The sequence below is a fragment of the Colletotrichum destructivum genome, chromosome 3 (genome assembly GCF_034447905.1).
Source record: "Colletotrichum destructivum chromosome 3, complete sequence".
NCBI classification, from domain to species: domain Eukaryota; kingdom Fungi; phylum Ascomycota; class Sordariomycetes; order Glomerellales; family Glomerellaceae; genus Colletotrichum; species Colletotrichum destructivum.
Window position 1 is genome coordinate 514,433 of NC_085898.1, and position 21,893 is coordinate 536,325.

General features: G+C 56.6%; 7 protein-coding genes across 7 annotated transcripts; 5 read left to right on the forward strand and 2 right to left on the reverse strand.

Moving 5' to 3' along the window:
- Window positions 1–831: 831 nt before the first annotated feature.
- Window positions 832–2,446, forward strand: CDEST_04220 (Putative TauD/TfdA-like domain, taurine dioxygenase TauD-like superfamily). Its single transcript, XM_062920379.1, has 2 exons — window positions 832–1,548; window positions 1,608–2,446. The coding sequence occupies exons 1-2, from the start codon at window positions 864–866 to the stop codon at window positions 2,168–2,170; spliced, it is 1,248 nt and encodes a 415-aa protein (XP_062776430.1). The 5' UTR covers window positions 832–863; the 3' UTR covers window positions 2,171–2,446.
- A 2,757-nt stretch (window positions 2,447–5,203) lies between these two features.
- CDEST_04221 (uncharacterized protein) lies at window positions 5,204–6,801 on the forward strand (the record flags this gene model as incomplete). Its single annotated transcript, XM_062920380.1, has 3 exons — window positions 5,204–5,552; window positions 5,656–6,100; window positions 6,185–6,801. The coding sequence occupies 3 exons, from the start codon at window positions 5,204–5,206 to the stop codon at window positions 6,798–6,800; spliced, it is 1,410 nt and encodes a 469-aa protein (XP_062776431.1). The 3' UTR covers window position 6,801.
- A 136-nt stretch (window positions 6,802–6,937) lies between these two features.
- CDEST_04222 (Putative ATP-dependent RNA helicase DEAD-box, Helicase superfamily 1/2, ATP-binding protein) lies at window positions 6,938–8,835 on the reverse strand. Its single transcript, XM_062920381.1, has 4 exons — window positions 8,600–8,835; window positions 7,470–8,510; window positions 7,220–7,413; window positions 6,938–7,161 (listed from the first exon to the last, which is right to left on the reverse strand). Exons 1-3 carry the CDS (start codon window positions 8,703–8,705, stop codon window positions 7,355–7,357), a joined length of 1,206 nt encoding a protein of 401 aa, XP_062776432.1. The 5' UTR covers window positions 8,706–8,835; the 3' UTR covers window positions 6,938–7,161; window positions 7,220–7,354.
- A 183-nt stretch (window positions 8,836–9,018) lies between these two features.
- On the forward strand, window positions 9,019–11,724 carry CDEST_04223 (Putative matrin/U1-C, C2H2-type zinc finger, Zinc finger C2H2-type, SF3A3 domain-containing protein). The gene has a single exon (XM_062920382.1). It carries the CDS (start codon window positions 9,162–9,164, stop codon window positions 10,710–10,712), a length of 1,551 nt encoding a protein of 516 aa, XP_062776433.1. The 5' UTR covers window positions 9,019–9,161; the 3' UTR covers window positions 10,713–11,724.
- A 1-nt stretch (window position 11,725) lies between these two features.
- Window positions 11,726–13,079, reverse strand: CDEST_04224 (Putative serine/threonine-protein kinase, active). Its single transcript, XM_062920383.1, has 2 exons — window positions 12,626–13,079; window positions 11,726–12,566 (listed from the first exon to the last, which is right to left on the reverse strand). Exons 1-2 carry the CDS (start codon window positions 12,748–12,750, stop codon window positions 11,744–11,746), a joined length of 948 nt encoding a protein of 315 aa, XP_062776434.1. The 5' UTR covers window positions 12,751–13,079; the 3' UTR covers window positions 11,726–11,743.
- Window positions 13,080–16,716: 3,637 nt separating this feature from the next.
- Window positions 16,717–19,211, forward strand: CDEST_04225 (Putative GIY-YIG endonuclease, Zinc finger, RING/FYVE/PHD-type, GIY-YIG endonuclease superfamily). Its single transcript, XM_062920384.1, has 2 exons — window positions 16,717–17,999; window positions 18,189–19,211. The coding sequence occupies exons 1-2, from the start codon at window positions 17,764–17,766 to the stop codon at window positions 18,874–18,876; spliced, it is 924 nt and encodes a 307-aa protein (XP_062776435.1). The 5' UTR covers window positions 16,717–17,763; the 3' UTR covers window positions 18,877–19,211.
- Window position 19,212: 1 nt separating this feature from the next.
- Window positions 19,213–19,853, forward strand: CDEST_04226 (uncharacterized protein). The gene has a single exon (XM_062920385.1). The coding sequence runs from the start codon at window positions 19,280–19,282 to the stop codon at window positions 19,577–19,579; it is 300 nt and encodes a 99-aa protein (XP_062776436.1). The 5' UTR covers window positions 19,213–19,279; the 3' UTR covers window positions 19,580–19,853.
- Window positions 19,854–21,893: the final 2,040 nt, after the last annotated feature.

The following is a 21,893-nucleotide window of genomic DNA, read 5'->3' on the forward strand; positions in this document are numbered from 1 at the left end:
GTAAGCCGAACCATTCGCCGGGCCACGGTTCCCCGGGACACGTTTTGCGAAGAGTACTACACCATTCTCCCCGGCTCTCAAAGTGGCTTGAACGGCCAAGTATGGCTCTTTCTTCCACACTTGCGGTACAAGCATCTTCTTGAAAGCGCTCCGCACCAGCGTTGAGGTGTGCAACGTCCTTGGAGTTCAACATGTCGGCCTTCCGTGGATGACGATCGTTGGTCATAGCAGTCCGTAAGCACATTGTCCCATTTCGTTTGAATTCGTCCGAACGTTCCTCCCAGCGATGCGATGCGATATCCGCTCGTCAGGATTGGACCGCCAGCGCGGGGTTACCCCCCCTCCCCGCTCGCGATCGATACCAAAATTGCATCACCACCCAATGCCACAACCGCTGCATCCCATCTTGTCTGCGCAGCGCTGCCTGTTCTCTCCGTCGCTCATCCATGTCCCATTGGCCGCCCCCGCGTGTCGATACTACAGCCAAGACAAACTAACACAGGCGGGATGAAGGTGACACGGCTCCGATTCGGCGTCGACGTATGCCGCCGAGTACCGGCGAGCAACGTTTGGCCTCATGTCGATGTGCGCCGGTCTCTTTCATGCTAGTTCTGTGTGCACGAGGTTACCGGCGATTGGTTCCCCGAAACTACCGCTTTCCCATTGCAGAATCTGAGTTGCAAATCGCGTGATATCACGTAAACTTTCGCCTCGACGGCCCGTCGCTCGCGGTCTGAAGTGGTGTGCAGTCATGGCAAAATGGGTGTATAAGACACGAACAGACCCCGCTGCCGCCATGTCGCAGAAACATCTGTAGTGTGAGTGTGTGAATTGATACGTGACGCTTCTTAAAAACCAACAAAATGTCTCCATCAGCAACAGAAGCCGCAGCGGCCAAGGTCGAGGACATCAAGGCGAAGGTACTGCCAGCGAAGGAATCGCAACCTGCTTCTGGACTCTCGGCCCAGGAAGAGGAGCTTCCCGAAGTCCGGACAGGCCACAAGGAGCCTCTCAAGAAGAGCGGCGTCCTCGACCAGTTCGAGCATTTCGACGTGACGCCCATCATCGGCCGCGAGTACCCGACCGTCGATCTTAAGGAGCTCCTCAGAGCACCGAACTCTGACGACCTCGTCCGCGACCTGGCAATCACTAGTGAGTCCCCATCTCCGCCGGAGAGAGAAAGTGAACAGATATCTAACAAAAGCCCCCAAGTCTCGCAACGCGGCGTCGTATTCTTCCGCAAGCAGGACAACATCGACAATGATCTGCAAAAGGAACTCGTCCAGCGCCTAGGCGAGCTCTCGGGGAAGCCCTCGACCTCGAAGCTCCACATCCACCCCGTCAACAACTCCGCGAGGGGCGACACCAAGGACGATGAGATCAGCGTCATCTCGTCGGCGCAGGCCAAGAAGCTGGACTTGCACCGCTTCCTAAACTACACCAAGAAGCAGACGCAAAAGACGCAGTGGCACTCGGACATCACCTTCGAGCCCGTCCCCAGCGACTACGCTCTGCTGCGTCTGACCCAGCTGCCCAAGACGGGAGGAGGTTGGTTTTCCCCGGGCCATCGCCCTCGCATCCACCGCCGACGCTGACAATGCCCACAGACACCCTCTGGGCCTCGGGCTACGAGGTGTACGACCGGATATCGAAGCCGCTCCAACGGTTCCTTGACACCCTGACGGCGACGTACGCGCAGCCCGGCTTCAACGCGGCGGCGGAGAAGAACGGCTTCAAGCTCTTCACCGAGGCGCGCGGCGCACCCGAGAACGTCGGCGAGCTCCTCGAGGCCGTCCACCCGGTCGTCCGCACCAACCCGGTGACCGGGTGGAAGAGCATCTTCGCCGCGGGCCACCACGTGTCGCGGATCAACGGGTTGTCGGACGAGGAGTCGCGGCACTTCCTCGACTGGTTCGTGCAGCTCATCGTCGAGAACCACGACCTGCAGGTGCGGTACCGCTGGCAGAACGAGAATGACGTGGCCATCTGGGACAACCGCTCCGTGTACCACGCCGCCACGCCGGACTACGTGACCGAGGGCCTCGGCGAGAGGAAGGGCTCGCGCTCCGTGAGCCTGGGCGAGAGGCCGTACTTTGACCCCCAGAGCCTCAGCAGGCGGGAGGCCTTGCGGGCAGAGGCCATTGCCAGCCTGAAGTCCGACTCGAGTTGAAAGGGTGTGAGAAGACGGTTTGAGTACGGCCTGGGTCTCGCAAAAGCTCGCCAGGGCCCGTAGAGAGGGGACAGGCTAGACCTGCAAACCGCCACTGTTTCTTAGTGGTGAAGGATTATTCTCCTCAGTCGATCAATCAAGGAGCATGTTCCCGGCGCAAACGAGCCCATCCCCCCGTAGCATGCACTCTTGTCCAGGATGTCCATCCGATGTTCGCTATAATTTGCCTGTGTCACGTAGATGATCCAGAACGTAAGCTTGGGCCGGAGGCAGTATGAAGTTGTGAGCCAGTTCACTCCGTGGTCAAACACCCTCTTCCGGTTCCTGCTAGAGTTTAGAGCCACCTCGTGACCACTACACAAGTCAGGTCAAGCAGATACACACGCCCATCCTCTGACACCCAACGAGGGAGAGCCAGAAGGTCCGTCAAAACCACGTGGTCGGCTGGGTTTCCTGGTGCTGTAATTGGCATGATTCCGATGAGGGCAACTTGGACTGTGCCAACAGTACCGTGTTTTTTGGGGCCTCTCGTTGGAGGTTGGACATGGCGAGTGAGTCGGCATCAAGTAACTCGATCGAGACAATTCTAAGCCAGTGCAGATTGTTGGAATGGTGGCATCCGGCACACGTCCTTGGCTGTTTGACTGTTTGGCTGTTTGACTGCGCATGCAGAAAAAGTGGCCGTGGCTGATAGCGTCTGGACCCTGAACCGGCCGCGAGGTTCGAGGCTGTGCTTCGGGAAGAACAAAACAAGAACCATTGGGAACACGATTCAACCTCCGTTCTAAGTGAAGAGAAAAGGGAAAAATACTCCGAACCAACGGTACATGAGTCAGTGAGTGCGGTCTACCGCTCTCGTGTCAAGCGTGGACAACCCAGGAAAGCTAGACAGAGTGGCCTCAGATAATAGAGCCCCTGCTTTCCAGTTTCTCCGTCAGCCCACATCCCGCCGCGAGCGAGAGGCCTCGAGGGTGCCTGGGTTTCTGAGAATAATGAGGGAAAGTCCCGGCCGGAGCAGTGTGTAAGAGCTTCATCAACTTCCTGCGGCTGGCGTGTGAAGTCCCGTCTGGGACGTGGAGGCACTGAGCCCCTTGTGCCCTGTTGACCGGCCGGCAATTGGACATGCATGGGTCGGCGGCCACTAAAGAGAGTTTATCGTTAGCCAGGATAGCCGAGTCTGGGCCAAGCTGGAATGCCGCGAGAGTTCTGGGGAACGGATTTGGATGCTTCGGATGGCATGAGGACGAGCGCCAGTTCACCGTGGTTAAGCTCAGAGACGATCTGATGAGACGGCGCAGGCTGTGTCGATGTCGCGGCCATTGAACGGAAGTGTACGAGCTGAGAAGTCGGCGAGTCGTCCGTCCCTGATGCTGAAGACAGAAACCAGATTTATGGAGACTCAGAACGAAAGGCACCGTGTTCGGGGCATGCTCTTCGGGATGGACAACGGGCTGGCCGCGGGAGGGGAGCTTTCAACTCGTCGTTTCTCAACGCCTTACCCAGAACCGCGCTCTCAGGTGTTGCCTCAAACTCACTCTCACTCACTCGTTCGGTCTCTTCCTCTCCGTCCACTAGGAGCCGTCCGTCAGGCCTGCCAGATGGACGGAAATCTGCTAAGAGTCTTGACTCCTACCTGTCGGAACCTGTGAATCGCAGGGCGGGGACTGAAACGCCCTCAACCAGACCGGGCCGTTGTCATCCCCAGGCTTTGCCTATTTATTCTCCGACCGCCCTTCAGACATGGCCCGAGAGAGGCCCGGGCAGGCCGGCAAAGCGGCCCCATGCCTGCACCGCTCTGCTGATCATAGCCTTGGCATCGACCCGAGTGAGTGGGATACTCCGCGGGGCTGATCTGCTTCAAGTGTGTGTCCGTCTGTCCGTCTCTCAAGGGCCAGCACGCCACGATGAAGGCGGGTAACAGAGTTTCTGTCAAGGTGGCAAAACTGTCAGTCAGTATTGGACCTCGGAGCGTCCTGGCGAGACCGTTCTACGCATCACTCCGCTTGTCTGCCGTGAGAATACCACCAGTGAAATCGTGCACCTAAGCACACGTTCCCAATGGCCACAACAGCGATCCAATATCGAGCAACAACTTGTTGCCCCTCAAGCGGCGTAACTCATCGCACCAATCATGCTGCCAGACTGAGCCGCGTTTCTCTCATCATAACCCGGGGAGGGGATGGCGCTGGAAATCACAAACATGTAACGGAAGCGGCACGGAGCCTGTCCTCCTCCCCCCCCTCCACGTCCCCCTGCCCGACAAGAGATCCAGAGCTCTCTCTCTCTCTCTCTCTCTCTCTCTCACCCACTCGACCCGCCGAGCCTGGCCAAACCCACCGCCGTCCATCCAACCATTCAACCATCCAACAGGATCTCCTGCCGAAACCTGGGGGGGTTGCGTTTTGCAAGTCCGCAGAGGCAGATATGGGTTCCTGCATCCGTCACAGATCCTGGCTATCTATCCCACCACCCCCTTGACCGTTACCCCTGACCCGTCATTGTGTGTGCGGCCACATCGCGGCTACCCTTGACTTCTCTCTTCTGTTGTCTCCGAACAACAAGGGGTCACGCGGCACACTGCCACGGCGTTCCCAAACGCCCAGGTGGTTTAAGATCGAGTGACCCGCCCACTCCTCTTCAGGTTGTATCTTTTCTCTCTCTCACCATATCCATCTTTTTTCCCCTCTCGTTTCTCCCGTTTCTTGTTTTGTCCTTCGACGTCCGACAACAACGACGACAACAACAACAACAACAGTATCATGAGCTAGAGCTCGTCTTGATCGACGTCTAGTTCGGTTGCGAGCCACTGGTGGCATACGTTTACACGTCTCGAAAGAGACACAACTATCATTGTTGATCGTTCTCATTGCCCGAAAACGAACCGCACAAGTCATCTCCACGCACCGACATCGCCAACTCAACAACAGTCTTCAGCATAGACATTCGAACGAATGATGGCCTCACGATCCACAACACTCTTTGACTGAAGTCCATCTCAACCAACCAATCATTCAACCAATCATTTAACCCGAGATGCCGCCCCCCGGCCTCAACGCCGGCACCGGCATCGGGACGGCTCCACTCCTCGTCCTCCGCTCCGTCACCTCTGACCCCGCCGCTGATGCTGCCGCCGCCACGATCGCCGGCACAAACACTGCGATCCCGCCGTGGCTCGGCCTCCTCCCGCGACCCCAGGATCCAAACGAGCGGAACAGCATCTCCGTCGTGCCCGTAGCCGTGCTCTCCGCTGTCGTCGCCGCCGCCTTCGTCTGCATGCGCCTCTACACCCGCGTACGCATTCTGCGCTCCGTGAAGTGGGAAGACTGGATCATCCTCGCGTCCCTCATGTTCGCCATCTGCACGAGCGCCGGCATGATCACACGTATGTTTGCTTCGTCCTTTCTGTGGCGTCTTGCTTCTTCCCTTTTCTACACCGTCGTGCCAATGTGCGAGGCCAAGGGTACTTACTGACTTGCCGCCTCCAGAACTCAACTTCGGCCTTGGCGAACACCTCTACTACGCCTGGCCCTCCTTCTCTTCCTACATCCAGACAGGCATCTTCACAAACATCTTCTACTCCGTCAGCATCACCCTGACAAAGATCTCCATCCTCCTCCTCTACATTCGAGTCCTCACCTACGACCTCGCCCGTCTGCTCGCGAAGATCCTGCTGGCCGTCGTCATCGTCTCCCACGCCTGGATCATCGTTAGCATCCTCACGACCTGCGTTCCCCTCCAGGCCAGCTGGCGCTGGGACCCCACCGACCCGCCAGTGTATTGCCACCCGCCCCCCGTCTTCTGGGGCAACGTGTGCCTACACCTGGCCACCGACTTTCTCATTTTTCTCCTGCCGCTGCCCATCATCTCCTCCATGCGCCTCCCGCGCCGGCAGAAGACGGGACTGTACTTTGTCTTCTGCCTCGCGTTTCTGTAAGTTACACCCACGATCCGACCTCGTCTCTTCTTTCCTTCGTGAAGCCGGACCAGAGGGCTAACAGGCATAACCCGCGAAAGCGTCTGCGCCATCTCTATACTCCGGCTTGTCCGCATCTTTCATAGAGACCAGACCCCAGAGCAGGTCATGGACGTGACCTGGTCCGCCGTCAGCATCGCCAACCTCACCTGCGTCGAGGTCCACGCCGCCATTGTCACTGCCTGTCTCCCGACCCTGAAGCCCCTGCTCTGCCGCCTCTGCCCCTGGTTCTTCATCTCCACCGCAAGCGGTCGCAAAGGCTCCTCGTCTTCCTCCTCGTCCTCTACCACCCATGCCGCCGCCCGTGGCGACTGGGAAAAGAACTTCTCCAACGGTGATGCCGAGGCGCACTACCAGCGGCCCCCCAGCATCGGGACGAAACGCAGTCGCCCGCGGGTCCAGCGCGACACCTTTGCGAGCCTGTTTGACTTCAAGTACACGCTGCCGACGGCGGACGTCGAGAGCCGCCGGGACGGGGAGTTCCACCTGGCTGAGGCCAAGGCCGGCGCGCCGGTGCAATGGCCGTCGACGATGGTGCGCAAGTCGAGGTTGCAGGTGCCACAAGGGGTGAAGACCCGTGGCTCAATGCCGAGACACGAGCAAAACCATCAGTTTGTCGGACGGCTGGGCCCTCCGATTTTCGAGGACCGAGTATAATGAAGCACATATATGCACATCAGAAGAAGGGGCGTTTAAGGGTTCCGTATTTGACAGCGAAAAGTGTTTCGTTAGCAGACAAACAGTCACGTGAACAGCGCGGACAACGCGAAGCAACAGAGAGCTTTTGGGCTCTAGATTACCAGGGAATGTGTGCTTGCATGGCGTTGGGAGCGGCAAAAGGGGCGATGGAGGGTATCATGCGTTTGTATACCCATTCAGCGCAAAGTGCAGCTGTTCATAGTACTACGAATAATGACATTTTGCGCCCAGAAATCAACGATCCAGTTGTTCGTTTTGACGCCTGCCGGTCACTCGTGAAGTTGTGAGTTTTGGTTTTGGTTGACAATCTTGTTTGCATCTTTCAGAAGCGGTTAGCATGATAGCATTTTAAGCAAAACGGACCATGAAGTGTTCACCTGCTTCCAACTCGAGCCCCCTTCCTCCGCTTCTTCATGGCTTGACGGCCTTCTCGTCAGCCTTTTCGTCATGACCCTCGGCTTCTGCTGAAGCGAGGGTATCAGAAACTTGTTGAGTTCATCTCAGCCACAAGCTTAAGAGATGAGATCGGCCACGTTCATGGGCATCTCATCGATCTGGGTCGAGTAGTACACTGCAAGTCCCGGGTTAGATTACCGGTCTCGGCTTCGGATTCGGGAAGATACTCACACTCAATGTCGCGCAGGATACGAACATCCTCGCTGGTAACGAAGTTGATGGCGACACCCTTGCGTCCAAAGCGACCGCTTCGGCCGATACGGTGGATATAGTTTTCACGGTTGCTCGGCAGGTCGTAGTTGATGACCAGACTGACCTGCTGCACATCGATACCGCGCGCCCACACATCGGTCGAGATGAGCACACGGCTGTTGCCCTGGCGGAAATCCTGCATAATGCTGTCACGCTCCTTCTGCGGCATGTCGCCGTGCATGCTGCTGACGGTGAAGTTGGCCTCGCGCATCTTGTCCGTCAGCCAGTCGACCTTCCTCCGCGTGTTGCAGAAGATGACGGCCTGCGTGATGGTCAGGGTGTCGTAGAGATCGCACAGGGTATCGAACTTCCAGTCCTCCTTCTCGACGGCGATGAAGTATTGCTTGAGTCCCTCGAGCGTCAGTTCGTCACGCTTGACGAGGATGCGCACAGGATCCGTCATGAACTTGGTGGTCATATCGAGCACGTCGTACGGCAGCGTGGCGCTGACGACGACGACCTGCGTCGCGGGCGGCAGGTATCGGTAAACGTCGTAGATCTGCTCACGGAATCCGCGGTTGAGGAGCTCGTCGGCCTCGTCGAGGACGAGCATCTTGATGTGACGCGTGCGCAAGTGACGGCGGCGGATCATGTCGGCGACGCGTCCCGGGGTTCCCGAGACGATGTGCTGGCCGTAGTCAAGCTTGCGGATGTCCTCGCCAACGTTGGTGCCTCCAATGCAGGCGTGGCATTGGACGTTCATGTAGTCGCCGAGGGCCATGACGACGGACTGGATCTGGGTCGCGAGTTCGCGGGTCGGGGAGAGGACGAGAGCCTGGGTCTCGCGCACCGCCGTGTCGATAACCTGGAGCATGCTGATCGAGAAGGTCGCCGTCTTACCCGTACCGGACTGGGCCTGGGCAATGGTGTCGCGGCCCTTGCAGACCTGGACGATGGCGCGGGACTGGACGGCCGAAGGGGATTCGTAGCCATAAGCGTAGATGCCGCGCAAGAGATTTTCTGTAGTGCGCTAGTCAGCATGCGATTCGCCAACGGAAAGAAACAGAGGGGGTTGTAAAAGGTAGTGTTTTGTATACAGCCTTACGTACCCTTGAGAGACATCGACTCGAAGGTCGGGTGAACCGTCACTTCTTTGGAGGTGGAAAACTCCATCCTCTCCTCAGCCTTACGGTCGATTCCGCTGCCTTCCGCCATGATGATGATTTGTGTGGTGGTCCGGGGTGATGTATGGTGGTGTTGATTGTCAAAATAGGAGGGGAGAGTTCGCGATGATGTTCAATGGCGTCGCAGGGCGATTGATGCAGGCAAAGGCGAAATTTTAGAGGGGCGCCCGCTGAAGCTTCAATGGCTGCTGGCAGGAATAAGGGACGATGCGAGCGGAGCGGAATATCCGGTGAGCCGGGTGGTGGAAATCCATGCCCGGTTTGCCACAGTGAGGTTTCTACAGTGCTCTACACAACCCCAAAACCGGAGCTAAAGCGACCTTATTCAGTGGGCCACTCAGCAATCAGCAATCAGCCATCGCGCTCGCTCCAGAAGGCTACCGACCTTGAATTTTCCCTCTAGAGCCTTGCGACGACCAACGACCCTCATCGACAACCCCCCCCAAAAAAACAACCGCCCGGCTCTACCCACGAAGCGAGCGCGACCATGGGCATAATCGAAGAGCAGCGCTACCTCCACGAGGACCTCGAGCGCCTCGAGCAGGGCATCGCCGACCGCATCAGCGAGGAACCAAAACACATTCGCGACCGCCTTAATCGCGATCATGAGATCGGCCAGCTGCTCGACCAGATCCAGACGCAGTCCGTCAAGCTCCTCGACATTTACCGCGACGCCGACGGCCAGCGCTCGCGCGAGATCCAGAACATCGGAACCGGCGACCCCTTTGAGGAGTTCTACGGCCAACTCAAGGACGCCCGCGAGCACCACGCAAAGTATCCCAACGAGCAGGCCGAGAACTCGGAGGTGCGCTACCGCGTCAAGAAGCCCGACGATGGTGAGGTCATGCCCTACATCGTCGACCGTCTCTTCACCGGCGAGGAGGGCTTTGGCCGCTTCTTCGACCTGCACACCTGCCACGAGTCGTACCTCAACCTACCCAACGTCAAGCGCCTGTCGTACCTGCAGTACCTCGAGGTTTTTGACAACTTCAGCTCGGGCTACGGCGGGTTGAAGCGCACCGAGAAGTTGACGGACCAGTACTTCAAGTACGTCGGCGAGCTGGCCGAGTACCTCGAGTCCTTTATGCGCCGCACGCGGCCGCTCGAGAACCTCGACAAGGTGTTCCTGGGCTTCGACAACGACTTCGAGACAGCCTGGGAGAAGGATGAGGTGGTCGGGTGGCAGAAGGAGGAGGGCACAAACGGCACGGCGCGGGAGCCCAGCACGGCCGACGCAGTGTGGTGCGACGACTGCGAGAGGGAATTCAAGAACGAAAACGTCTATCGTTCACACCTGACGGGCCGCAAGCATATCAAGGCCGCCGAGGCGAGGAAAGCGCGCCGCGATGAGGAGGGCGGGGACGGGGTGGACGGCAGCACCAACGGCAACAAGGTATCGGCGACGAGGCTCAAGGAGAGGGCGGTCGCCGAACGCGAGTACCGCGTCAAGCGGCTCGCGGCGGCCATGAGCACGGAGCGCGGCGACACGCGGGTCAACGTCGAGCGGCGCCAGGGCATGACGGAGCGCGAGCGTCAGCAGGAGCTCGAAAATATCCTCAACCTGTCGTACTCGGCACCTGGCGGCGGCGGCGGCATGCACGGCGGCGCGGCCGGCGACGGGGACGACGATGACGACGACGGCGAGGACGGCGAGGAGAAGATCTACAACCCGCTCAAGCTGCCGCTCGCGTGGGACGGCAAGCCCATCCCCTTCTGGCTGTACCGGCTGCACGGCCTCGGCGTGGAGTTCCCCTGCGAGATCTGCGGCAACTTCGTCTACATGGGCCGCCGGGCCTTTGACAAGCACTTCAACGAGGCGCGCCACGTGCACGGCCTGCGGTGCCTGGGCATCACCCACACGAGCCTGTTCCGCGACATCACGAGCATCGAGGAGGCCGTCAACCTATGGGACAAGATCCAGCGCGAGGCCAAGAAGACCAAGGTCGACGAGGGCAGTGTCGTGCAGATGGAGGATGCCGACGGCAACGTCATGCCGGAGAAGGTCTACTACGATCTGCAGAAGCAGGGCTTGTTGTAGGGTGGCGATGACGACAGCGACGAGGACGAGGACGAGCGGAGCGTCGGGTGTATAGAACAAAATGTAATTCAGCTTTGGGGGGGGCGTCTCTGAAGAAGAATAAGAGGAAGATGAGGAAGAATAAGAAGACGAAAGAAAGAGACGGGGAAAAAAGGAGGAGTCCTTGTAAATGTAGACGATATTTCCTCGCCCTGCTACAGATGGGGGGTCCATGGGCAGAATAACCTCAAGACGGGGTCGGCTTTTCATCCGCAGAGCATCCAACGTAGATTCATGTCTAACAACGGAAGACACCGCCTCGATCCTCTTTCGATCCGAGCCATTGGCATGGGATGGTTGCTTGTCCCAATTACATGTGCCAAGTTTCAGTCTACTTTTATCTCGTCATGAACATGCATCATGGATTTTGGGCTAAGATATACGAACACCAACCATTGTAGAATTGATCAAAAACTAGACCATTGGCGGTAAAAAGATCATTAGATCCGTGTATGGAACAGGTGTAGATGTAATAAAAGTCTGCGCCAATCTCTTCGAAAGGTTGCAGTAATTGCTTGGTATGGGCAGATATCTATGATCTGGCCCAATGTCTATGTCGTCTATCTCTTTGTACAGCACCACCGGTGTGTCTATGCATTTTTTTCGCTCTCCAAAACAAATCGCCTGCCCTAAAACTCTTAACTTTTTTGTTCTCTTCCATTTCCGATCTTTGATTCCTTTCGATCATGGTTTGCGGACCCAGAAAACCCCTTGGTTGATTCCCGTTGAAACCCCAACTGTCCCCGCTAAAATTGACAATTACCCACCGACAAAACTGTTCGGTGTATGATCAAAACAAAAGGGAAGATGAATAGCCCGATGGCTGTCACCGTTTTCTTCCTCATTAGGTTCTGCTTATATCATCCCCATGTTGTGTAACGAAGGTGTCCAATTATGGATACACCGTGAAAAAGTCGCTCTTTACCCATCTCTGGATTTCTTCGGTTCGTCTTTGGTTCGTGAAATGACCATTTGTCAATTGGACGATAGTCTTAGTCCTCGAACAAGCCGGACATCTCTTCGAGAAGTTGGTCGGCCGAGGGACGCTCGGCGGCTTCCATACGCATAATGCGGTTGATGAAGTGGGAGGCGGTGCGAAAGTCGAGAGGTTCAACCTTGCGGCCAACAGTCAATGCCTTGGCTGCCATGGCCTTGCCGGGACGAGCCCGCTCAAGGTAGGTCTCGGGAATGGCTCCGAAGCGGCGAGACTGCTGGCGGAGAACCTCAAAGACATAGCTGCGGTCGTGGTAGCGAGCGTTGGTGGGACGGAAGGGATTGTAGTCGCCGCCGTGAAGAAGGGCAATCATCATGGAACCAAAGGCCCAGATATCGCTAGCAGTTCCCCAGGGAACCTCCATAAGCACCTCAGGGCTCGTCCAAATGGGAGCACCAATCAAAAAGCCCTTAGTGGCGACGTCAGAATCGACCGAGTACGAGGCACCCAGGTCACCAATCTGAACGTCGGAGAAACGCAGATCGGGGTCGGCCTCGGAATCCGAAGCGTAGTTGACGAGGATGTTATCAGGCTTGATGTCGGTGTGAACGTAGCCGTCCTTGTGAAGCGTGGAAAGCCCCCGGAGGACGGCGCGGGCGACGAAGCGAATCTCGCGGTTAGTCAGGGGCTTCTTGATTGTAGCGTTCAGCAGGTGGTCGTCCATGTGGCGAAGAACAATCATGGGTGCGTCCTGCTGGATCTCGTCGATGACGGGGCGGAGGAAAGGGTTGCCCTGAAACTTTCGGAGGACGTTGTGCTCATTCTGAGCGCCGGAGATGCCTTGGACACCCTTGACGATGGACTTGTTGCCCATTGGGTTTCTAAGCAAAAGTATTAGTCGAATGGTCTCGTTGTAACTATTGGCAAATGGCAAACTCACGTAGCAATCCAGACGCCTTCACGGATCTTCTTCTGAATTGTGTAGCGGCTGGCATTTCCGAGAAGGATCTGGCCGATCTCGAGGGACGGGGTCCCGAAGGCGGAAGCAAGACCTCTGGGGATCATTGTGGTTATGTGTGTAGTACGCTGAGGAAGGACGTGTTCAAAAGAATATGCGGGATGATGGTCTTCGGCAGTTCTTGTCGTCGAAGTTCACTTCTTCAAGTGACAGCTTGCAAGGGCTGTCTGAGAAGAAACAAGTCGATAACGGTCATTAGGTGAAGCAAGGCCCGATCGAAGTCGTGGAAGAAGCGGCTAGCACGAGATTTCCGTCATTCGGATAGTATTTTTTGTGCAGATAAAGTCGGTAGGTCTTATGTTGTAAAAAGGGCAGTTGTGAGTGTATCGATCGAGTCGAGTCGTCGAGGAGTTGAAGTATTGTGGTGAGTTGCTTGTCAAAAGGGGGAATGGAAGAGCTCAGGCGAGTTGAGTCGGAGGAGCAACGCTTCTTTAACGTAGGGTCGGGTACTTTCTGGCGGTACCTTTCAAAGCCAAGACAACCACCAAGGGCAGGCCGCAGGGCAGGGGCGTGGCGTGGTGTGGCAAGGGGTGTGGGTGTGGGAGAGTGGAGTGTGGAGGGGTGTGGAATGGGAGTGGCATGCAGGGTGGAGGGGAGGCAAGCTTAGCAGCATTTGGCGTTCGGTTTGGCACTTTGCTTGGTGTGTGTGGCACACAGATCACCTCCCGCAGACAGCGACTCAGAAAGGAAGGACGAAGGGGACGAGAGCAAAGGGAAGAAAAGTCCAGACCTTGCTTGGCCTGATTGCAGCGGAATGCGCGAGCCGGTCCTTGGCAGACTCAAGGCTGGCAAACTGGCAGACTCAAGGCTGGCAAACTGGCAGACTCAAGACCGACTACGAGGAGCGGGGGGGGCGGCGGCAGCGGTGGCGGCGATAGTCGACGGCGATACGTACCTCACTGAGAATCGAAGAAAAAGGGACGTACCTCGCACTAGATGTGCAATCCCTCCGCCGCCACCGCGAGGGAGGCAGTCACAGACGTACTGACTTACTGACTGGCTCGAAATAGCACTTCCAACACCTGCCACCGCTGCCACGGACTGCTGTGTAGTGCCGCGGGTCGAGCGTCCAGGCGGCGGTGAGGCAAATGAGTTTGCTCTACGCACCTACCTGTCCACTGTAGTTTCAGTCAGTGAAGACAAGACGGAGAAGAGGGGAAGAGCCAAAGAGCTCGAGGGAACAGTCCAGTCTCACCCGGGTTCAGACAGAATAATCAACAACCTCCCCCCACTAGGAGAGGGGGAAAAAAAAATTTCAAGGTTTGGGCGGTTTTTTCTTTCTTTCTAGCGCAACTGCACCTTATCCTCCTACTTGGGCCACGCCCACGGGCACCTCGAGCAGTCGCCCAGGGTAAACGTGCATGGCCGAGAGGATCGGACTGTGTGAGATGGAGGGTGGCCCATCGGCCCATCGCCGTACAGAGCGTGCAGCACCTGCAGCGGCCGTGGCAGCGGTACGAATAGGCTGTGGTCTAGATCACCCGTCCGCGGGCCTCGTCGAAACCCGAGAACACAGTGTCCAAGAGGCGCCGATTCAAAGAGAAGAACCACTGACCAGGCTTGGGAAGGAAGGTCAGCTGCCCATCACTACGAAGTGAGCCTCTAGTTTGCTCCAACGTGATCCAGCCTGCGCCAGTCGGTTCCATGATCAACCTTGGAGCCCTTGGGATCGGCAAGGATGCACCGCAACTGGGCCAAGCCTATCGTAGGGGTCCCTCCTCCGCCGGCCCAGGTACGCGCTCACCCACCCTCGAGGCTTCACGCCTGGTTGGTTCACAGAGGCAGCAGGGCAAAGACACCTTCAGTTATTGTCAGCGAGTCCATGAGGTGGATTGGTTGGTTGGCATGCTGCTGTCACCGACGGACGGGACGGGTGCTTGAGTCCGCATCCGTGGCCTGCCCAGGTGCTTGCTCCATTACGTCGCATTTCGGCATGGCCAGACATCCTCGGTCAATGCTGTCTTGTCACGCAACCGCGTGGGTAATGCCTGGCGGAGCGTGGCCGTCTCCTAATATTTTTTCTATTCTCGAATCAATCCGCTTCGGCACCCAACTGCCATAGTGCGGCGCGCCTACACCGGCTGCGGGCTGACAAAGGTGACTGATGGTTGGTCCAGTGACTGGTCTCAGGTGTGGGTGAATGATCTAAAACCGAAGATGAGGTGTGGGTAGCAAGCCGCAAGCCGCATCCCGTATTCCACAGGCGACAGTCCTGTAGGTACATGCAGCCTTTCAGCGGTTAGCCATCCACAATGCTTCCAACGCCCTCCAACGCCGTGGCCGGCAAGCCCCTCTACGCCACAAAGCCCCAAAGCCGCAAGCGTTGCGCCAGTCAGTTGAGGAAGCTGCCGGTTCTTTCTCAGGGGGCTTTTGCTGGAGGGACGAGCTGACAAGCGTAACTCTGTTGCAGCTTGGATCGGCGCTGGCAGCGCAACAGCTAGCAAAGCTCAGGTGCTTGGGTGCATCTGCATCAGCATCTCTCTGCATCTGCGTCGCCGCTGCTTTATGCAATTGCGTCGTCCACGTTCCTCACTATTGGGTACTACAGGGTCAATGACTTACCCGTTCCACAGCAGCATGCTTGTGTCTCGGTTACTCGGTCAAGAATGTATCCAGCGTCAAGTCAAACAGACGTGGGGGAGAGGGGGCAGCAAGCCGATGACGGCGGAGTGTTGCAAAATGGCAAAGCGAACGCGGCACACCTCATCGGATCAGCGACAAGAAGGGGACCAGCGTCCATCCGCGGGTCTCGGTGGCTTCTGTGCCAATCGATGAGCCAAATTGGCCGTTTTCTGCGGGGAACAGCTATGGCGGACTGGGAAGCTCGGCGGGTGCATATCCAGATGTAGGGCGGGAGGCGAACTGATGTGAATGATTTTCGCTGGGGATGACTGGATGCAGCAGCTTCATTCATCAGTCTGTCCGGAGGCTCTCGAGCGATGCGCCCGGTCAATCAGGTCAATCAGTTGCCCGCTCTGCAGGTCGACGGCCGTGGCACTGCACTGCACTGACACAACGCTGCGCATACCTGGTTGGCCTGGGTCGCCGGGCTCGGTAACAATTGGCATGACCAGCGGGAGATGGCCGGTCCATTTGCGTAATGTGCGTAATTCTCCATAATGGTAGTCCCTTGCCCTCGATCTGTCTCGATGGTCGTTTTGTTCCAGCACCTTTGCAATCTGAGGGAGGCGCTCGATTGATCAAGTGATACCTTTTGGAGGCATGAGGCATGAGACATGAGGGCAGAAATGCCACTGTTCTGTATTTCGACAAGGGGGCGGTCGCCGTGGAACCAGCGTCATCAGGTTCGCGTTGAGTTGACTGAATGAACAAACAAGTGCAGCTAATTAAACGGGAGCTTGGGTGTTTAGTGTGAGAGTGGAAGCGGTGTCGGTGTCGGAATTGATGTGTCGTGACCCGCGGCTGGGGAAAGCTTCACCCCCAGAGCTCCGGAGTGGGTTTGCCTTCATTTCATCCAACCATCACGAGACGAAATGTCGCGACAGAGGGGAATGGGAAATGGGAGAATGAAAATAAGCATGGGGTAATTTAGAGGGGGGGGGGGGCCGGGGAACACGAGGGACGAAGCCGACCGACGATGGGGGGGGGATATTACTGAAAAGTGCAGGTGCACCGCTGCCAGGGCTCAGCAGCGCCAACCGGCCGGAATGAACGACGAGACGGAAGACTTGGGGTCAACTTCCCCGGGGTGTGTGTGTGTGCTTGTGTGTGTGCTTGTGTGTGTGCGTGTGTGTGGGCGTGTGTGTGGGCGTGTGTGTGGGCGTGTGTCCCTCTAAAACCCAGGACGTACCTGCCTGGGCATCCCTGTTCCTGCCAGTTCCTCGTTTCTCACCCTGGCCCTGCCGTGCCTGCCATCCCGGCACGGTGAAGGCCAGGTGAGCAGCCACAGCCTTTCCCGAGTCCATAAGAAGACTAGCGTCTTTCAACTCCCGACTGAACATTTCTATTTTCAATGCACTCCCGAGCTTTCCAAGAATCCAGAACACGGGTACCTTGCCATCCCGAATCAATAATCACAATCTGAACCAGATTCATTTTTTTCCCTTGCCAAAATTGCTTGTTTCCCCCCTTCCCACCAAATTTCACCCATTTCGCGCCGCCTTCCCCGTTGACTCAGCCAAACCTCATTCCCTTCCTACCCCCCTCGACAAACACCACATCTGCATCCCGCGACATCCCACGGTCATCCACGTCAGTCCGTCTCACCGTGACAGTCGCTGCATTCCTACCCCAACTTCGTGCCCTCACCTGACCAGATCCAATTTGTCGGTCCCGGCCGGATGTGACCCTGACGCCAAAAGGCATTCCAGCTCCCCCAGCTTCGGTCTCATTTCTCCCTGCAGCACCACCACCACCACCACCACCACCAACTTGCACGCCTTTTCCCCGTTCGTTCCCAACCCCTGGAAGTTCAGATACCCGACTGTCCGACCGACACGCCTCGGCCGACATCGCTCCAAGTTTCCACCGAGCGGTTCCTGCGCTGCGACCCCCAATTCTGGAAGCTGGAACCGTCCCAACAGTAGCTTGCCAAAGCAGGCCCTGCCTGCTGTTGCACACCGCTCTCTCACCGGCTGACCGTCCGGTGTCATCGCCCCGAACCACCATCGCCTGGACTCGCCTCGAATCGCCTCGTGCATTACCAGCAACGCAACACGAACCACTACCAGCACCGCCAACAATAGCACAAGCCTCAAGCACACAGATACGGATACTTTCTCCCTTTCTCTTCCCCTCACACATCGGCGCCCAAGCACGCACACACGCACGTCTCGGGCACGCTATCTACAGAGCACGCACCCGTCTCTCGCATTCTCTCTTCCAGTTCCCTTCCGACGCAACCAACTCGACTCAACCCAATACCTGAACCCGACCCCGCCGACACACGCCCAAAACCGGGTCCACGTATGCGCTCGCAAGCACGCCGAGTCTAGACTCGCCCGCCGTGTGCCGCCTGTCTGCGTCCAGCACAACTTCTCCCTCCAAAACACGTCGCACAACATAATGTCCTGACTCCGTCAGCCCTCCCCTGCCGAGTCATGCCCGTCCAGTCCAAACCCATACCCGCCCTCTACACGGTGTACGTCCTTCGTTCCACGGTGCGCCACGCGTCTCTCTACATCGGCTCGACACCTAACCCCCCGCGCCGTCTGAAGCAGCACAATGGCGAGGCTCGCGGCGGCGCTGCTCGTACCTCCCGCATGAGCCTGCGGCCCTGGGAGATGGTTGGCCTTGTGTCCGGCTTCCCGGGCATGGTTGCTGCCCTGAAGTTTGAGTATGATCTCCGTCCCGTCTCCTCCCACTATAGTGTTCTTTTCTCCCCTCCCCCATTTTATACTTCCGCCTTGCTTCGGATGAGGCCTTTCCATGGACCATGAGGCCGTCCCAGTCAACCCCCCCAGCTTGCACATGCTTCTCCCCGTCTGCCCAAGGACTGCAACGTTGCTGACCTCGACACAAACAGGTGGGCGCTGAACAACCCGCATCTCTCCCTGCACATACCCTCCGCGTCGCGGATTACCGTCTCGAACGGCGTGAAGAAGAATGGTCATCCTCGTCGGCCTCGAATGAGCCTGCCTTCCATACTGTCCAACCTGCAGTTATTGTTAAGCGTACCGAGTTTTCGCCGTTGGCCGCTGACACTGCACTTCTTCGCAAAGGATGTGTACAAAGCCTGGCTGTCGTCGTCTGCCGACTCGACCGAGCCTATTCCAAACACACTTGGTGTGGTCACCGACTTCGGCCCTGACCCCACCGCATCTTCTTCAGACGGCGCCGCTTGGGGCATCCATGCCTTGCCTCTGGACTACGTACCAATCAAGGCGTACGTCGAAAAGGGACAGTCCATCACAGCCTTTGAGAGAGAGGGCAACTGTGTTGTGTGCAAAGATGCGCTCCCTCACGCTCAGGGACTGCTGGCGATATGCCCCAACGAAGCCTGCGAAGGCGTCGGCCATCTTTCATGCTGGAGTCGTCATCTGCTCCACAACGAGGGCGACCAACAAGCCGTAGTTCCTGTTCAGGGTCGTTGCCCCCAGTGTGCGGGTCATGTTCGGTGGGTCGATATGATGAAAGAACTGACGCTGCGGGAAAGGGGAGCCAAAGTGGTTGAGACCCTTCTCAAGAAGAAGAAGAGGCGAACCAAGACTTGATAAGGTCCACGTGGGTCCAGATGTGTCAAGGCGGATCTGCAAGATCAATCTTCGAGGTAAAATCTCGGTCGGCCCGCGAATCCTGTTTGATCAGAACGGCCTGAGTCAGATTGGGTCACTCATGAACGTGATGGCGAAGGGCCGTTTTTTTCGGGTTTCGTCATATCAGAGGAGATGCTGTTTCGAAAGAAATGCCGATCCTACTTGACAGTTCCCATTGCTATTGTTTCGGTTCACGGATGAATGAGATACGGTCGTGACTCGGAAACGGCATCTTTACATCTCCGGTAGAATACGGCCGGCCCATCTCTTTTCCATTGCGACACGGGTGGTCTGGTTGGGGGCTCCCTTAGACCACTGCCGCACAGAAAGATTGCTTCAGCCTTGAAGTTATATTGTGACGATGGCAGAGCTGCCCAAAAATGCTGGAATGCACCGCCAGGAAAGGGTGGTATTTTTCGCTTCCGACCATGCGAAATGGAATCCCCATGTCCGGATGCGAGGATGCTTTGGTGGTGTTGCTGGACGCCGGCACACAAGTCTCCCTACCAGTCATGTCCGGCTTGGGGTAAGTCAAACACTGAACGGACAACGGCCCGGTGATCTGCAGCACTGTCGTACCTTGACGCCACGGTCCAAGGCGGCCTCGAGCACGATGCTAGCGTACTGCTGCAAACGTGGACGACAGAAAGGGGTCGACTAGCTTAGGTGTGAGACCATGCATGGTAAGACTGCAGACTAGCCGGCAGGATATTGATACCGAATCTCGATAGCTTAGAAAACTATCCCGAATTGACACCTCCATGGAGATCTGTCGTTGGTCGATATCCTGTTCCACTGCGTTTTAATATCGAACGGATGCCTCAAAACTTATAGGTTCGGCTCCTGAACAACTCATCTGCCATTGAATGGGCATCCGTTGACTTTGACATTGATCTTATAACGGGCAACACGCAGAGGTGTAACACCACATGTCCCGGTTGAAGATTACAGCAGCGCCAGGTTGCACTACCAAGGTTGAAGGTTTGCATCACTGCCCGAGACATCAGATTCAGATCGCTGTTAAAGACGAAGTATTCGGGGTGGAGGTACGCGCGAGCGGCTGAAACCTTCCTATGGTGTCCGGTTTACTGGACCGTCTGGGGTATGGGTATCATGGTCAGGATCGGAAAGTGCAGTTTGGTCTTGACGGGCCCCATGTGTGCTTCGTGATTGTGCTGTCTCCGGTGTCCGAGTATAGTCGGTAGAGAGAGCTGCTGCCGCTTGCGGACTCCGATCCCCCGCCGATCCATTTTCCTAACGGTTTAAGGGTTCCTCAGCCGAATAAAACATGTTTGTTTTGGTTGGAGTTGGTACCGAGTCGGAGACTGGGTGTCGAAGCCTTACTCATCGAGGAGGGGGGTTGTTCAGCTCTGGACAAGGCGGCAGGCTTGGAGGGTGAGAATCAGATAGCTTCTCCTTGGGCTTGGTTGGAATGGTGCCCCAATGCGGCCGATGCTGGTTCGAACGACGGATTGGAAGACGGTTCTTGCTTCAATCTCGAAGGTGTATATAGGAACCACAGCCGCGTTGGGTGACATGCTTTCCAAACGTACTGGGTGGTGTCAGCTAGGCGAAGAGATGCGCGTGGTTGTCGGATGCCAAGACCTTGCTCTGAGTCACTCGCTCGATATGTACCAATAGTAGGTACTCTCCGTTGAGAGCATGGGAGTGTTGACGGTTTCTTCCAGTCATTATGTTCCCATATCAGGGCGTCGTGCCGTTGCCCATTGGTCGAGCAGCCCGCGACTTGGTTTCGAACCACGGGCCCAAGGACAGAGGTGGTTCAAGTTCGTTCACAAACGCGGCCCAAGACATATTCATGTGGTATCTCTTCCTTGGCTATCTTCAAGTTACAAACGGCTCGTCGAGTTGTGGCGTTGATGGGGCAGGCAGCTGTGGTGTGACAAATGAGATACAGGAGGGCAGACTTGTTCATTCCCTCGATGCCTTGGAGTTGCGAAAGGTGTGTTAACTAGATGTACGGGTGCATATAACGACTGGTTGAGCGGTCTATGTATCACTCAAGGTCTCTCAAGGTCGAGGAAAGAAGCAGACAAGCGTGTTAAACAAAGAATCACCACTATTCTACTAGCATCTATTTGCTGTTCGACAAGATTGCGTTTTGCTGTCTTTAAGGAGCTGCGGCGAACTGGTTTTATTAGCCCCTGTATGTGTTGTGCAGATGAACACGGCAGACGTTGGGACTCAAAGCCGTTGTTTTGGTCGGTTCTGGCTGGCTTCACTGTATGCAAGCAACAAACTGCCAGACATCAGGAGCGAGGGTGATTCCAGGCTCTGATTCACGAGACTCATAAGATTTGTGTGAGTCAACATAACTGGGTATCGATCTCTTCCATCTTGAGCAAGCCAACAAGTGAAATAGTGAACCGTGAGATTGTCTGAAGCAGCCGTATTTGGATGTGCTGCAAAAGAGGTTGGTTCTCTGAAGATGGTCAGACCATGGAGAACACAGCAAGCAGCAAGGACTCTGGGACTTGAGCAGAACCGCCCCCTCCTGCATCCTTGTGATCAGTCTAGAACGCAGGTCACGATTTTATGCCTGCGAGGAAACACGACACAGGCCAACGATTTACAGATTTGATACATTCGCGAAGGCAGCCAGCTGGTTAGGATGCGATACCGTCGGCACCATGTACCAAGCGCCCTTCCGTCTGTAATATAGGTATTCCATCGAGAGTACAGCATGGACGACGTTCGTGGAAACGACGAGTTTTGGTATGCTTGCATTTTGGCACCCTCATCAACAGCGGATGTTCATCTTGCGCTAACTGTGCCCGGCAGTTGAGACTAGGCCTCGTCCCGCCGGCGAAGCCTTCCCGTTATGCAGTTCCGACTGCTAAGATCTCGGACATGTTGTTGACTGTTGAACAAACTCTCGCTTGCTCCGACTGGCAACTCTGACCAGAAAACACACTGGGACTGTCCTGGGCTCTGTTGTTCTGGAATGAGTATCG